At 41.2% G+C, this 14,476-nt stretch overlaps 1 protein-coding gene across 1 annotated transcript in view; it reads right to left on the minus strand.

Annotated features, from left to right (window-relative positions):
• The window catches only part of col4a2 (collagen, type IV, alpha 2), a gene marked incomplete at its 5' end in the record, with an annotated part of 39,017 nt that extends 27,807 nt beyond the window's left edge, over window positions 1-11,210 (minus strand). The window contains 1 exon segment of the mRNA XM_014341208.1: window positions 11,130-11,210. Within this exon segment, the coding sequence (XP_014196694.1) occupies window positions 11,130-11,210 (81 nt within the window).
• Between the last annotated feature and the right edge of the window lie 3,266 nt (window positions 11,211-14,476).

The following is a 14,476-nucleotide window of genomic DNA, read 5'->3' on the forward strand; positions in this document are numbered from 1 at the left end:
CAAATTTGTATGTCAATCAAAGATATCTAAAGCCAAGTTTTTGCAGCTGTTCCTGAAAACATCAATGTGGCTCACTGTTACCACCAAGATTTGTAGTCTAATGTAGTCTAAACTTTAACAGAAACTGGCTATAGAAAAGTCAAATGGATACATATTTCATACTCATAGGAATATAGAATAGATAACTACTGGTGTTAATGCTCCATTATTAACTTTTCCTTTAAAGCATTCATGATATCACACAGCTCTCTGCAACAAATGACAGAGGATCTAAAACTGTCCAAACCCTCCTTATTTTCTCACCACCTTAAATGGCTAATCGCTCCATGAGAGGAAGTGAGTGTTAGATTGCTAGTTTTAGAAAGATCCACAATTCTCAGATGCGGCCCTCTTAACTCAAGTGTCCGACAAGTGTAAGAACAAGTGGTTTACTCCACCCCCATTCACTTTGTTTTTAGCACTCTGAAGGAAATGAGCAGCTGCTCAGCCCTTCTGAACTTATCAGCTATAATAAAGGAATGAAAGAAGAATGGAGGGAAGGAATTAAGGGTATAGTACAACAGCTAAGAAGAAAAGAAGGAAGGAAAAGTGGTGTGAAAAAGGGAGGTAGGAGGAGAAAGGTTAAAGAGTGATTTAAGAGCAGAAGAAGAATGGAAAGATGGTGAAGTTTAATGTTAGGGAGTAAATCATTTAGAGCATGTAAACACTGAAGTCTGCCCTCTTTCTCTGACTCCCACAACTGGACTCAGATACTTCAGTTGATTCAGTCCCTCTTCTGTTACCCTCCTCGCTTGTTTTTCTTGGACACGTTTTTCCTGGACTCATTTCCTCAGGAGTCGCATCCCTTATGCATGATACCCCGGAGGAAAGCGGGGCCCGGTCTGTGGACAGGGATGAGGGACTCTGCTTGGAGGACAGAAAGGGACCAGGAACTGGATACCCTGAGGAGGAGGCAGAGTAAATAAACATCTGTAGATGATGTTTAGATATCTATTAACGTATGTTTGGATCTCCTGGCTGCAGTCAGGGAGGTCAGCTTTTTGTAGCCCCTGCTGGAAGAAAACATCCTGCATCTAAAAAGCCCTTATGGCCACTTTAGATGAGAGCGGTTTTAAAATGATGCATTAGGAGTTAAGAAAGGGTTCACGTGGTGCAGCGACATGTGAAAAAAACAAAACAAAACAAAAGTCTAATGAGGTCTTTTACATGAGAACGTTACAAGCTTTGCTGCAATGGAGACAAGCCTCCAGCCAAAATTCAGAGGACATCTAAACTCGAACCCTCATGTTCTCAGCTGGTCTCCGTGACTCATCCTCTAAAAATGTCTCTTACGCTAAGACAAAGAAATGAAACAGAGGGATGAATACAGATGACGTTCGGAACATCGGTCATTTGTTGTCATTTGTTTTGTTTCTCATGGCTCCTCTTTGTTCAGGACAGAAGACCAGTTTACATTTGAATTAATGTGTTTAGACTCTGAGATAATTTCTGCATGCACATGGGTCCCTCTTTTGCTCCGCACGTGCATGCAAATGTGCCAGAGATCTGACAGCATCCAGTCCATACAGGGTATTGCTAATGACCACTGGTTAGACTGTGTGAGTGTGAGAGAGAGTTTGCATGTGTGCTAAAGGGTGTATGGTGAAGATCAAGACTTGAGAGAAGAGGAGGGGGGGGGGGATCTCAGGCTGAGAACAGAACAGCCCAGACCTTGCGCTATCCCAGGGGTCTCAGGGGCCCGACACCTGCGCCATTGCCTCATATATAAGGAATGAAACGTGTCCAATCTGCGGTCCAAGCTTCGTGTGTGTGAGCCGGACACAGCTGCAGTCTGTGTGTTTGTGTGAAAATGCATGCGTGAAAGAGCAATATTGGGTCTGCAGTCTTAAACGAGGTGTTGCCCTCACCTCAGAGATCAACCACCTGTGTGTGTGCGTATCGTGTGTCTGCCTCACTCTGACCGCATGTCTGCCACTAATGAGGTCCATCACGGGTGTGACACCCCTATAATCCCACTGTTACATTTATCACTATGATTATAATGCCATTACAGCTTCCACACAGTGGACTTCCCAAGGTGCACCATGTGTGTATAAAACTTTACAAAGGAAAAGTCAATTTCCTCAGAAACGCTGCTGTCTGATAACGTCTAACCCCAGGGCACAAAGTTATGTACAGAATATTTAATTATATTTGCAGTCTGAGAGGCCACACGAGCAATAATAGAAGCAAGAAAGTTATTTTACCCCAAAGTTGACATGACTGATAAATAAAAATGATAATAAAACATATTACTGAGAAATCAGGTAGGGTACAAACAGCAGTCATAACTTCTAATTCTAACCAGCGCAGGAATGATTGGATGAACATATCTGTTGCTTGGACAAAATGGGCATTTTCATGATGCTCTAACAACATTATCTAGGCGGGACGCTAACATCTATCAAAACTGATAGTTATTATTAGTTATGGAAAACTGACAATGTCTGCTACACTACTCTGGTATACTCGAAATGTTTTCTGGTTGGTCTAAAGAGAAAACTCTATCGAATGGCCATATTATATACTCACCAATCACTTTGTTATGTACACTTGTTCAACTGCTCATTAACTCAAGTATCACATTAGCCAATCACATAGCAGTAACTCAATGCATTTAGGCTTGTAGACTCGGTTAAGACTACCTGCTAAAGTTTAAAGCGGCAGAAGGTTGATTTAAGTGACTCTGAATATGGCTTGGTTATCAGTGTCAGAGAGGCTCACACCAACAACGGCTGGTCAGAGTAATTCTGAAACTGCTGGTCTACTGGGAATTTCCCACACAACCATCTCTAGGGTTTACAGAGACTGGCCCAAAAACGACGAAATATCCAGTGAGCGGAAGTTCTCTGGGATTTAATGCCTTGTTGATGCCTGAGGAAAACTGCCAGATGTGTTTAAACTAATAGGAAAGAAACAGTAACTAAAATAACCACTTGTTACAGCCAAGTTATGCAGAAGAGCATTTCTGAGGTCACAACTTTGAAACAGGTGGGCAACAGCAGCAGAAGACCACACTGTGCCACTCCTGTCAGCTAAGATCGGGAAATTAAATTGAGGCTACAGCACAGGTTCACAGAAATACATGCATATATGGATAATAGAAGATTAGAAGATTTGAGAAACGATGGCTGACCTGATGAGACCCTGGTGCTGCTGCAACATTCGGATGGTAGGATCTGAATTTGGCGTAAACAAAATGAAACCAAGGAAACATCCTGTTTTGTATCAGTGGTTCAGGCTGCTGGAGGTGTAACGATGTGGGGGATATTTACATGGCACACTGTGGGCCCCTAAGTACCACCTGAGAATCATTTAAACATCACAGCATACCCAGGTATTATCATCACAGTGTACCTGTCTTCTGATCCTGCTTCCAGCAGAATAATGCACCATGTCACAAAATTCAAAACATCTGAAACTGGTTTTGATGCGTGGCAGTGAGTTCACTGTACTCAAATAGCCAACACAGTCGCCAGGTCTCAGTCCAGTAGAGCACCTTTGGGATGCGGTGGAAAGAGAGATTCACATCGGGAGTGCATGTTATGATGGGCTCATCCAAGCCAGTGAGTTCAAAGTGAAACTCACTGGCTTTCACGATTTTTGTCTACAGTAAGAAACATAAACGTTTGCTCACATTTGGAAGTCTCCCGCCCCCGTTTGAGTGTGTTTTATCATGATATTTGGAAACGTGTGAGTCCACTCCGAGCAAGTAAAATTGACTGTGTTCATTGGATTGTGCGTCCACCTGCTTTAGATCTCAGAGAACAGAAGGCGGGCAGGAGGAGGTTGGAACTGGCACAACTATTATCCCATTAGCTGAATAACACCACTCTTAACTTTTGTTTGGTTTTGTTTGGCTAACCAAATCTACAGTTAGACAAAGAAAATCCTAAAAATAATTGTTGTAACCTCTGTGTATTGTGTGTATGTTTTAGCTTAATGGATATAGCATTTTTCATAAATGTTATGAGTGCTGATGAATAGTTAAATACTAACAAAAAAAGACACAGAAATAGAAGGTTCCAGATCTGCTAAATTAGATTTATAGTCAAACTCCCAGCTGTGATCTTGGCCTTAGCTGACGTGGCGGTCAGCCAGTCAAATAACTATCAGGGATACCCATGTAATCCTCAGGGTCTCATTCTGCACCTGCAAAAAAATTTCCAATTGGCTGAGCCCAGAGTCCAATTTGAACTGAAGAATGGAAGATTTTTTTTCTTTCTTCATTTTCCCACGTGGGAATCTAGCACCCGCTGCCATTTCAGCTGCATTTGGTGGATAGGGCAAAGATCCATGCATGTGTGTGTGGTTTACTCACTTAATAGTTTATTACATAGGTTTACGGTAAATTATAGCAATTTGAGAGCCTGAGTATGAGTAAAGGATGGGAATGTACCTTGACCTTAGTTTATAGGGGGGTAAAAAGTACTCATATATTACACAACATTTACACAACCACTGAGCACATGTTGAAACACTGTGATGTGGGGCCAAATTTCTCACATCTCTAGTCTGCGCTGAAAAACATGTATTTGTCTTAGAAAATGCTGTAGGAATAAATATGAAACTACTTGGAGGAGATCTAATAGTTTCCTCAGCAGCCCACCCCCAGTGTAGGTTTCACAACAAGGCCTGATGGAGAACACATGGCATCGTTGCTGTGACCCAGAAAAACTGGTCACATTTTTCCTACAGCCCTGAGACCTTTCATCGCCAACCATAACAATTCCTGACCCCGCGTTCCTATCATGAGATTGCAGTCCAGACAGATGTGATCGTGGTGCGAGTCTGAATGTCCTTTTCAGTGTAACTCAGCAGGGGATGGACGGCACCGGAAAGTGTCCACTGGAAAATAATCGTCCCAAAACTGGTATGAGGCTTATTTCAAGACACAAAGTGACTCTGATGTCCAAAATTTTAGAAAAAAGGGTGAAAGTATGCTGAAGTTCACAGTTCCAGCAGCAACATGAAACAGAATATCTCAGGGTAATTTCTCCTTAGGTATACTCAAACCATGTGTTGGCTGGTGATAACACAGTCAAGCTACAGATGGCAACTAAAAGAGCACTAGGAGGGAGTGTCTTCTTACCAAGGCCAACAACCTATAGTGAAAATTAATTTCATAAGACTGTGATTTCCTTCCATGATGAGGAAACATGACCTTTGAATGAGTTCAATTTGCCAGAGGTTTTATGCATCTGTCCAAATAATTCCTAATCCTTCTGTTGTTCCCTTCTCATGCTGTGTAGATGGACTTTCCAGTGATGACAGAAGACTTAATTTCTTTAAATTTATTGAAAAAGTGAACTTTTGAATTCAGACTGAGGCAGAAAAAAGCAGGATTTCTTAGCTTGTTTACTAAATAACTGCCAATAGCAGATTTTTCTGAAGTTACTACGGTGGCATATTTTGGTTCCTGCAACTGGTCCGTCGGGGTTATTGCTTCCCCAGAAACACTTCCCTTGTGCTTTTGGAAATCTGTTTTTTTCCTATTTCTGTTTTGTTTTTTCCTATTTCCGTTGCTTTTGCAGCGTTGTTCTTATTGCTGGTGTTTTCTTAAGCTGCAGTCTGTTTGGCCTCTCAGGGCCACCGTAAGTTACTATGTACATGTGCTCAAGAATAAAAGCTGGTAAAGCTTCAGGACAAAGTCAAAAATGAACACACTTGCTAGAACACAAGGAAATATTTCTTCTTGGAATTTAGTACATAGTTAGATTTACTACTGAAAGGTAAACTGTTCTGTTAAGATTGGACTCTTTCTCATCTTATCTGTGTTTATTAGTATACTATATATAGCTGGTCACTAAAATAAAGGGGTTAGATGTCTTTTATTTTATGTTTTTCTCCAAACGGTACATTTTCACTCCACCATTATGGAAACAAAGACATGTTTTTTAGGTTTACGGGTGATTCTGAATTGGCTGTAGGTGTGAACGTGAGCCTGAATGATTCTCTGTCTCTCTGTGTTAGTCCTGTGATTAACTGATGACCTGTTGAGGACGTACTCACACAGAAATGACTGAAATTAAAGTTATTTTGGTCCTTGCCCCTTTTTTTTTTTTTTTTTTAAATAGTGGTTTCAAAATAAGTAGCAAAAACCTCCCTTTTCCCACATTTGCTGCCAACTGGCGAGACTCAAGGAGGACTCTGTCACTAAGGAATCAATCAATATCTTCCTCACTGCAATACCTTTTTAATTTATACAGGTATATGAGTAAGTATGCGTCAGTGTTGATGTTTCGCCCTGCCTTTATGTATGTGCACAGTATGTGTACACGAGGCCCTCCTTTGTACACAATAGACATCCCATTCCTAAAAGCAGTTATCTTCCCAAAACGTGAGAGTGAGACACGTTTTAAGGCTCCTAAAACTGGACCCCGTCTGGTTAGAGGACAGCGGGTCAGTAAAAAACCCCCCAAAAAAACAAGAAGGAGACATTTTTGTTTTTGCAGACCCAGACAGAGACCTGGTTAGACAAATATGATTTGATCTTGTGATGTTCATTACGTGAATTATAGACCGCATGTTTTGTCCTGTTCGTTGACCATCAGAGTTCTCTTTCTGCAGTGAAAGTTCGGATAGCTAATTCTGAATGAAACCATCATTTAAAAACTGCACTTTGTTTTTACTTGCCTTACCCTTGTCTAATGTTAAAATTTCTTTAATGACCTGAAACATTTAAGTGTGACAACGATGAAAAAACTGGAGTCTGGATTATTTTGTAACCATGTGTCAGCTACATACAACAGGTGGTTGTTGTCTGTTTGTCAGGCTCTTTCACACAGGGCACTCACAACCTGTGATCCCTGCTGAATTCCTCTTTCCAAGAATCTTAGGAAAATAAAATCCTCCCATCCAAGAGTTTTAGTGATAGCAACAGGTTTTTGCTTCCCTCCCCTCCCATCTACTGCACCATTACTCCACAGTTAGTAGCTCTTTCTTTGACAAGGTCAGGGCCAGTGGAGAGGGACTGCGGGCATGGATGAGGCTCCTGATTGCAGGTTTGAGGAAAAACTGCCATGACAAATCATGTAAGAAGCTACAGCATGTTACTAATATATACTGGAAAGATGCCTCTGCCAGTAAATATGCTCACTAACTCACCTCCCATATCCTCCTATCATTTAGGCAGTCATGTTTGATCTGTGTTACTGACCACTGCTGAAAAATTCAGCTCTGAGAGCTCAAATAGAGTTCATAATTATGTAAGTTCAAGAGTTTATTCTGAAGACAAGGTGCAAGAAACACATCCTTGCTTTTACCATGAAAGTGTGTGCAAATGTCATGATATTGAGGAGTCACAAAATGATGATGACGCCTGCAGCATTCCTGTCAGTGGCCATCCCTAAGCAGACAGGAAAGTATAAAACAGGCTCGGGTACTAGATTAAGAATGTAGGTATGCACTTGTTTTCATGGAACGAGGAAATCTTAACCATTTATAGATGAAACCAAACAGAGACCAACTTGTTCCCACCGACACAGAGGGCGTCTATATTAAAAAAAGATCAGTGGACTGTCATTGTGCTCAGTTTCCTCAGAACATGTCATTTCCTTTCCTTCTTCAACACATAACAGTGTTTCTTATGGTGGAAAGGACACCATGTCTCCCAGCATACTGCCTCTAATGGTTTCCAAATCGTGGCTTGTCTTTTTTTTCTTTTCGATGCACATGTTTCTCCATGTTCATCCCTCCCAGCACTAAACATATAAGTGATCTGTTAAAAGTGAGCACGTGTGTTCAGTTTCTAATGTCATCCTGGTTCTCGAGGCATTCAAAACCATAAAATGGATTCTTTATAACCCCAACTAGCTTGCACAACTGCTTACACCTTTATTTGATCACACTGTGATTACACTTGTGCTCATGTTCCTCGGTTATAAAGCCAAGTCTTGGGAATTACTTCAAACGCTTTGCGGTCCTAACTTATTTCCTCATTACTACAATTTAGGGTACTTATTTGCCAATTTTATTACCATTCTCATGACTGGAAATGAAAAAAAAATCCACTAATGACGCAAAAGAACAATGAGGACTTTTGGAAGCACGCCGTCTCCGCTCTCAGAAAAGCCCTGAAATTAGCATATTTAGTCTAACCAAGAATCTCTTTCATTCTTTGAGTCTCTCTCACGCTCTCTCTGTCTCTCATGTCTGTCTGAACTTTAACTTTATTGTTTCCCTTTTGCATTGCTTTCATCTTCTGTTTTTATCTTAAAAGATAGCATCTAAAACCTCCATTCTATCTGAAGCCGCCAGATGGCGATAGTTATGGTTGGAAGAAAACTTTTGCTCCAAGGGAAGTCTATTGGTAAACGGTTTTCTGATGCGACTTAACACTTTCCTGCTGAGTTCATGGGCTCAGTTATTCATTTTGGGTCATACTGAATTAAATATTAAGTCGGTTTTTATAAATTTAGTCAACAAGTTTTAAAATATGAGGATTATGTGAGGTATAAAACACACACACAGCATGCAGTTTCACAAACACGTCCTGGTTTGGCAAATACGATGGCGTACAAACGTTACCGAAGCGAGGCTTTGGCATTCGTTTAGTCCTGTGATAAAATCTGAGATTCAATTTTTATTTTCTTAAAACTAGAACACAAACAAAACTGATGTCACAGGAGAAGTTGGACAAAAAATGATTCTGCTCCACTAACGCATCATGTTGACGTAAATGGCCGCCATTTCTCTGTTAACAACCATCGCCCAATCGCGACAGCTGTGTGAAATCGCAGCCAAAGCAGACAGCTGCACAGGATGACTCGGACCCATTCAGTGAAGCGCTCTTCTCCATGACTCACCTCAGGGGGACGTTTTCGGAAGAAATGTTTTTGGAACGAGATGCAGGAGGGAGAAACAGATCTGAGGGGACCTACCTACGTTAGTTTCTAGTGTGTTCATAGACAAGTGCAACAACTGGGGTAAAGCAAAAACCTCTGCAACATTTTGGATGTGTTACAATATGTACAAAACTCTTCGAATTTAGGAAATTTAAGCTTTAAATATGCACAAAACAAAAACAAGGACAACGTAAAATGCCTGTGTTCTTGGAAGTGGAGTCTAGTTTCCTCTGGCTTAGAGACCGCTTGTCTTTGGCGAATGTTTGTGTAGTTCATCTCTCGCAGACCAGGATGTCTGATCTGTGATATTTTTTCTTGTTTTTACAGTCGAAGCACAAACTATGCCAAGGAAGGAAAACAACTCACTGTCTTAGCACTTACAGCAGCACTGGACAATGACAGTTTTTTCCTTCGCTCCTGGTTGGCACAGTAAATCAGTGAAAGACAGGAGGAAGCCAAAGTGGTCTGCTGAGCACATCGTCAGACTTATGAATCCTTCAGACGCGGAATGTGGAAGTTCCCGCTCTGGCTTCTTACAGGCTTTCCTGCATCCACAGCAAAGGTCAGACCGACTGTAAAGCTGGTCTGGTAAATTCTTAGTGGATGCCAAAGTCAAGTTGCATGAAATTCCTGTTGTCAGGTCCTGTTGTCATCTCCCTCAGGAGGTGTTCTTTCTCGCAAGGGGGAGGTTTTACAAGTCTGGATTTTCAGTAAATGGTCTTCACCACATCACAGAGCTAAGCTGGGACATTTATGGATCCTACGAGCAGTCTTCGGAAGAACAGAGAAACAAAAGGAAGCTGGCCAGTTAATCATCTGGAAAGTTCGTCTTTGAAATGCACAAAAATCCGAAATGTCTTTTGAGTATTTAAAAATGCGTTCATGGGCAGGATGGTGTTCAGGGACAACTTTAACAGGGGGGTAAATGAAGAGCTACATTTATGAACTTGAACACACTTGTGTCGCTATGATGGATGTGGGTGAACAGAGCCCAGGACAGAGATTTGAGTGCACATCTGTGGTTAGGTGAAGGAGACAAAAACACTTAACTGAGATGGGGAAATACTGTGGTTTTGTTAGTAAAATGATCTCAGGTCACAGTTCTCAACCAACAGATCCTTGTTTGAGGATCTCCGGATGAGCTCAGTATGTAACTAAGATTTTAGAGGCATATATGTTGATTCCTCTCTAAGCTTGTGGAAGCTCAGATAACCCATGAAGCACATCTTTACATCCCACTTAATCCAACTGTTTTATTATTGAAAAAACTTTTTTGCAGAACAAATGAAATCACGTCTCTTTCAACACCCAAATATGTGTTTTCATTTGCTGTGGAAAGTAGACGCTGGTTTTTTCAAAGCACTGATATTTTAAGAAGGTAAAGCCCCTGGTGTAATAATCAGAAAGCCATCTGATGATTTGTGCAGCATGTGTCAGAAGCAAAAACAGCATTTAGTCATGCAGAAACCCCTGACACGCTCTGAGCGTGTTATCTCAATGTGTTTAGTCTATGTCTGTCTCTCTGATTTAAAACCTTCTCTCATTTTTCTCTTTTGCTCTCCCTCACTTCAGACACTTCTTCTTCCTCTCTGACCTTTTCTTTCACAGAGGTTAATGATGTGAAATTCAACTCTTAGACTACAAGAAAGGGTGATAAGTATGTCAAACTAATGACTTACAGCAGTGCGATCCTCCATACGGTGAAATAGTCTTAATAGACTGATTATCTGATATGTTAACTTTGCATTGTTGTGACACTTTGATTCCCCACAACATGACTAGAAGGCTGTGATCGGGCATGACACTGATGTTGAGTTGAGCTGGAAACAGTGACCACCTCACATGACACAAGGGTTATTACCCCATCGTGGCTGCTGTGCATCCACAGCACCCAAATATCAGGCTAACCTGATATTTATTCAAAGTTGAATTGATGCTTGTGGTCCAATTAAAGGGAACTTGCTGGGGGTTCATTTACAGCCCTGATTTTCACAGGATTCATAGGTTAGAGAAAATCATATTTATTTTATACTGGCCCCTATGCAGCCTGTAAGTTCATCGTTTCCTGAGACTTAAATACACCATCATGTGTGATCATGGCCTTAAATGGTATTCCAGATTGAAAAGCAGCTGGTAGAGCTGGTTAACACTGAAGATAAAAAGGGAAAAGACAGAGACAGAGAGGGAGGGAGAGAGCGGTCTTTGCAGAGCTACTTGGAACAGTAGTTAATGTAGGAAACTTACCCTGGCACCCTTCTCTGGGAAACATTTACAGCCTCCGCTGCAGTCTCTTCCACCACAGGGGACATTGTGCTTCTTCCCACCCTGCAAAAAAACAAAACACACAAAAAAAAGCCCACATTACATATTGTGCACTTCAGGAGTGACTATCTGTGTTTGTGTACGCTGCTGATCACGCTAGCACCTCTGTTATATCAGCACGGATGACTGTGTATACTACTGTCTGCACAGTTGTGTATCTAAGTGTTTTCTGCAGAAAGGGTATTTTGGAAATGGCTCGAATGAGTCACAGAGGACATTCATTCATAATGGATGGTCGTCTGTTTATGAGAAAAAAAAAAGAAGAAGAAGAAGCTGGGTCCAGCCACAGACGGGAACAATCTGCCCTTAGATGTCTGCATACCAACCAAACCACCCACCATCACAGGCTCATCTGTCCTAGACATGACACAAGCACAACACAGACCAGAAGAAAGAAAGTGAAAGTAGCCACTCCCCAGCTTTGCCAACCCACAGGTCAGAGGTGGCAAGACCCTAAGCTAACTGAGAAAGCTTGAGGCATTAATTAAGTCAGAGCTGAGGCTGATACAACTTCACATTTATCTTGTGCTTTGAATAAAATCCCCATTCACAGTCTAATTCGAGCACATATTGCCTCTGAAGCAGAAACATTTGAACTCCCGACAAAACCATGAACACAACATAACATGTACAGAACCACACCTCAAGCCTCGATACCTCAAAACGTGGACTTAAAAAAAATCTGCTCAATTTGAGATCACTAATTCAGCTGCTCTTTTTATATATTTTCAAGTTCATTTGTGATGCCTTAAAGCACCCAGCACTGCTTCCATTGAACTGCATAATATGAATAGAGCAGTTTAAAATGTTCCATTAAACTTCTACCCAGCAAGGCCGAGAGTAAAACAAATCAAACCAACACAGAAGGCTTGGTTGCTGTATTAACTCCAAGGTAGCAATGTTTAGGGAACTAGGGTAAAAGGCCATTCAGTGGCATTTTAGTAGCACATACAGATGTTACAGAAACTGCCATGTAGCTGATGTATTTCATGACGTCTCACACTCCCTACCTACGTCCTCCACCCACACACCCATACCGTAGCCTGCTTAGGCCTCAAATGCCTCAATATCCCCCCTCTCTGTCGTAAAAAAAAAATCTAAATGAGCACTTTATGCCCACAATGGCAACAAAGTGGCAGATAAAGAATCAGAATGATTCTCCTCCTTAGTTTGACAGCCGATCCCAGCAGCCCTATTTACAAAGGCCACATTGAGACCTTGTTCATGCACAAAGACCTTCTTTTACCATAGAGGCATCGTCCTTTATTGGTCCCCTATCTCCAACAAAAAGACCCTCTTCCTCTCCCTTATGGAATGCACAAGGCTGCATTTCTTTGTTAACAATCAGTGGATCTGAGGAGTTCCTTTCAAACCACTGTTTGATGCCTCAATGGATTTAATTTAGCCTGCATGTGGTGTCAGACTCCAGCAAACTGCATGCTTTCCTTATGCCCCACATTTCATCTGATTATTTGAAACGCAGTATATCCACATCAATCAATCCCATGCAGAGGGATTACCTGTATGACAGGAATTTTTTTTTAATTTTAGGAAAAGAGACATGAAAAAGGAAGGTGATTTCAATCAGAATAAGGATGTAACAGAGTCATGGAATGACCTTTCTCCACATTAGGGTGGAAGTCCAAAAGCACAGACAATAGATTGCGTCATCTCCAGATAGACTCACAAAGGAATGGGTCCCATATAGGCAATTACACATTGTGGAGCAATGCACTATCAATTCAACCTTAGGTTACAGGCTCAAAATAGCTGATGGCCGTTTCAGCAGAGGACAATAGGATTGCGCTACAGTATCCTGTTTTCTCCACCCACAGTCACAATAACCCGCTGTTTGTCAAATCACCTTTTCCATAGCTTTTGCACGCCTTGGAAACTGAGTTCATGATAATGTGCAGGTGCATTTGTTTGTATCCGTTCAATCCCACTCGAAATAGTGGAACAATAACTCATCATATCAAAAAATACTGAGACATGCTTGTCTCAAATTATATTAAGAAAAAAACAAATGCAACATACTTTCACTAAACCAGTAAGTTGATAGCAACGCTATCCCAAAGTGTGTTTGGGCTCACTGTGTTTGGACACAGCCAAGCTGGCTCTAGACTGGCCTCTAAAAGTCATGTGCTTCCAAAATAACTGTGGTGTAGTTCATTTGTTTTTTGAAAAGCATAAAAGAAGAAGTGCAAAGCATTAATTTGTTGTAGATTTAAGTAATATTTAAAATCTACTACTCCTACTGCTGATGGACATGGGATCTCTTTTAAGAAGCAATCGACAGAATATAGTAGCACAAATAGTAACATATGAAGACAAAAACCAACAATTCCCTATTTACCATATGAAATGTTGCACTAGATCACACCATATCAGAAAAGTAACGGATAAATCCAGACCACCATGCAGCATTGGCGTACGCATGGAGAGAAATGATCTGTGTGCCGTTCCATCACCTTGAATTAATGAGCAATCAAATCTGATAAGCACATTAATACATATTAGTGTCGAATGAGTTCTTTGATTTTACCAAATAAAGTCATCCCAGTGTCGTAAATGGTAAAAAAAAAAAGAAAAAAAGGTAAATGGCCTGTATTTGCATAGCGCTTTACTAGTCCCTATGGACCCAAAACACTACATTCAGTCATTCACCCATTCACACACACATTCACACACACATTCACACACTGGGGATGGCAAGCTAAATTGTAGCCACAGCTGCCCTGGGGCGCACTGAGACAGTAAGAAAGACAAATTCAATTCTGATATATTTTACAGCAACAATTTACTTCAAGCAACAGTCACCTCAACGGGGTTTATGTTGTTTGGCATAGACCCAACAGTATTAGAAAGAAACCCCCCAAATTACACGACCCCGTATGATCAAGCAGTTGGTGACAGTGGGAAGGAAAAACTCCCTTTTAACAGGAAGAAACCTTTGGCAAAACCAGGCTCAGGGAGCAGCAGCCAGCCACTGTGACTGGTTGGGGGTGAGGGGAGGAAGAAGCAAGGAAAGGTAAGAATTTTTCAAAGCAAATCAGATATTGGATCTGCACATGATGTGTTGCTGAATTGTGTTTTGCAAAACACAATTCGAGTTTGTCATGGTCCTGGGCCATGTTGGCCCAGTGTTCTTAGTTTTCTTGTATGTTTGTATGTTTGTATTTTGTTCCTTATTTAGGCCATGTTTTCTGAGTTGCCCTGTTGTGTTGTTCCCTAAGTGTTTTTCCTTCATGGTTTTTACCCCCTGTGTG

The sequence above is a fragment of the Haplochromis burtoni genome, unplaced genomic scaffold, assembly GCF_018398535.1.
Source record: "Haplochromis burtoni strain Fernald_Lab_line unplaced genomic scaffold, NCSU_Asbu1 Contig_462, whole genome shotgun sequence".
NCBI lineage: Eukaryota > Metazoa > Chordata > Actinopteri > Cichliformes > Cichlidae > Haplochromis > Haplochromis burtoni.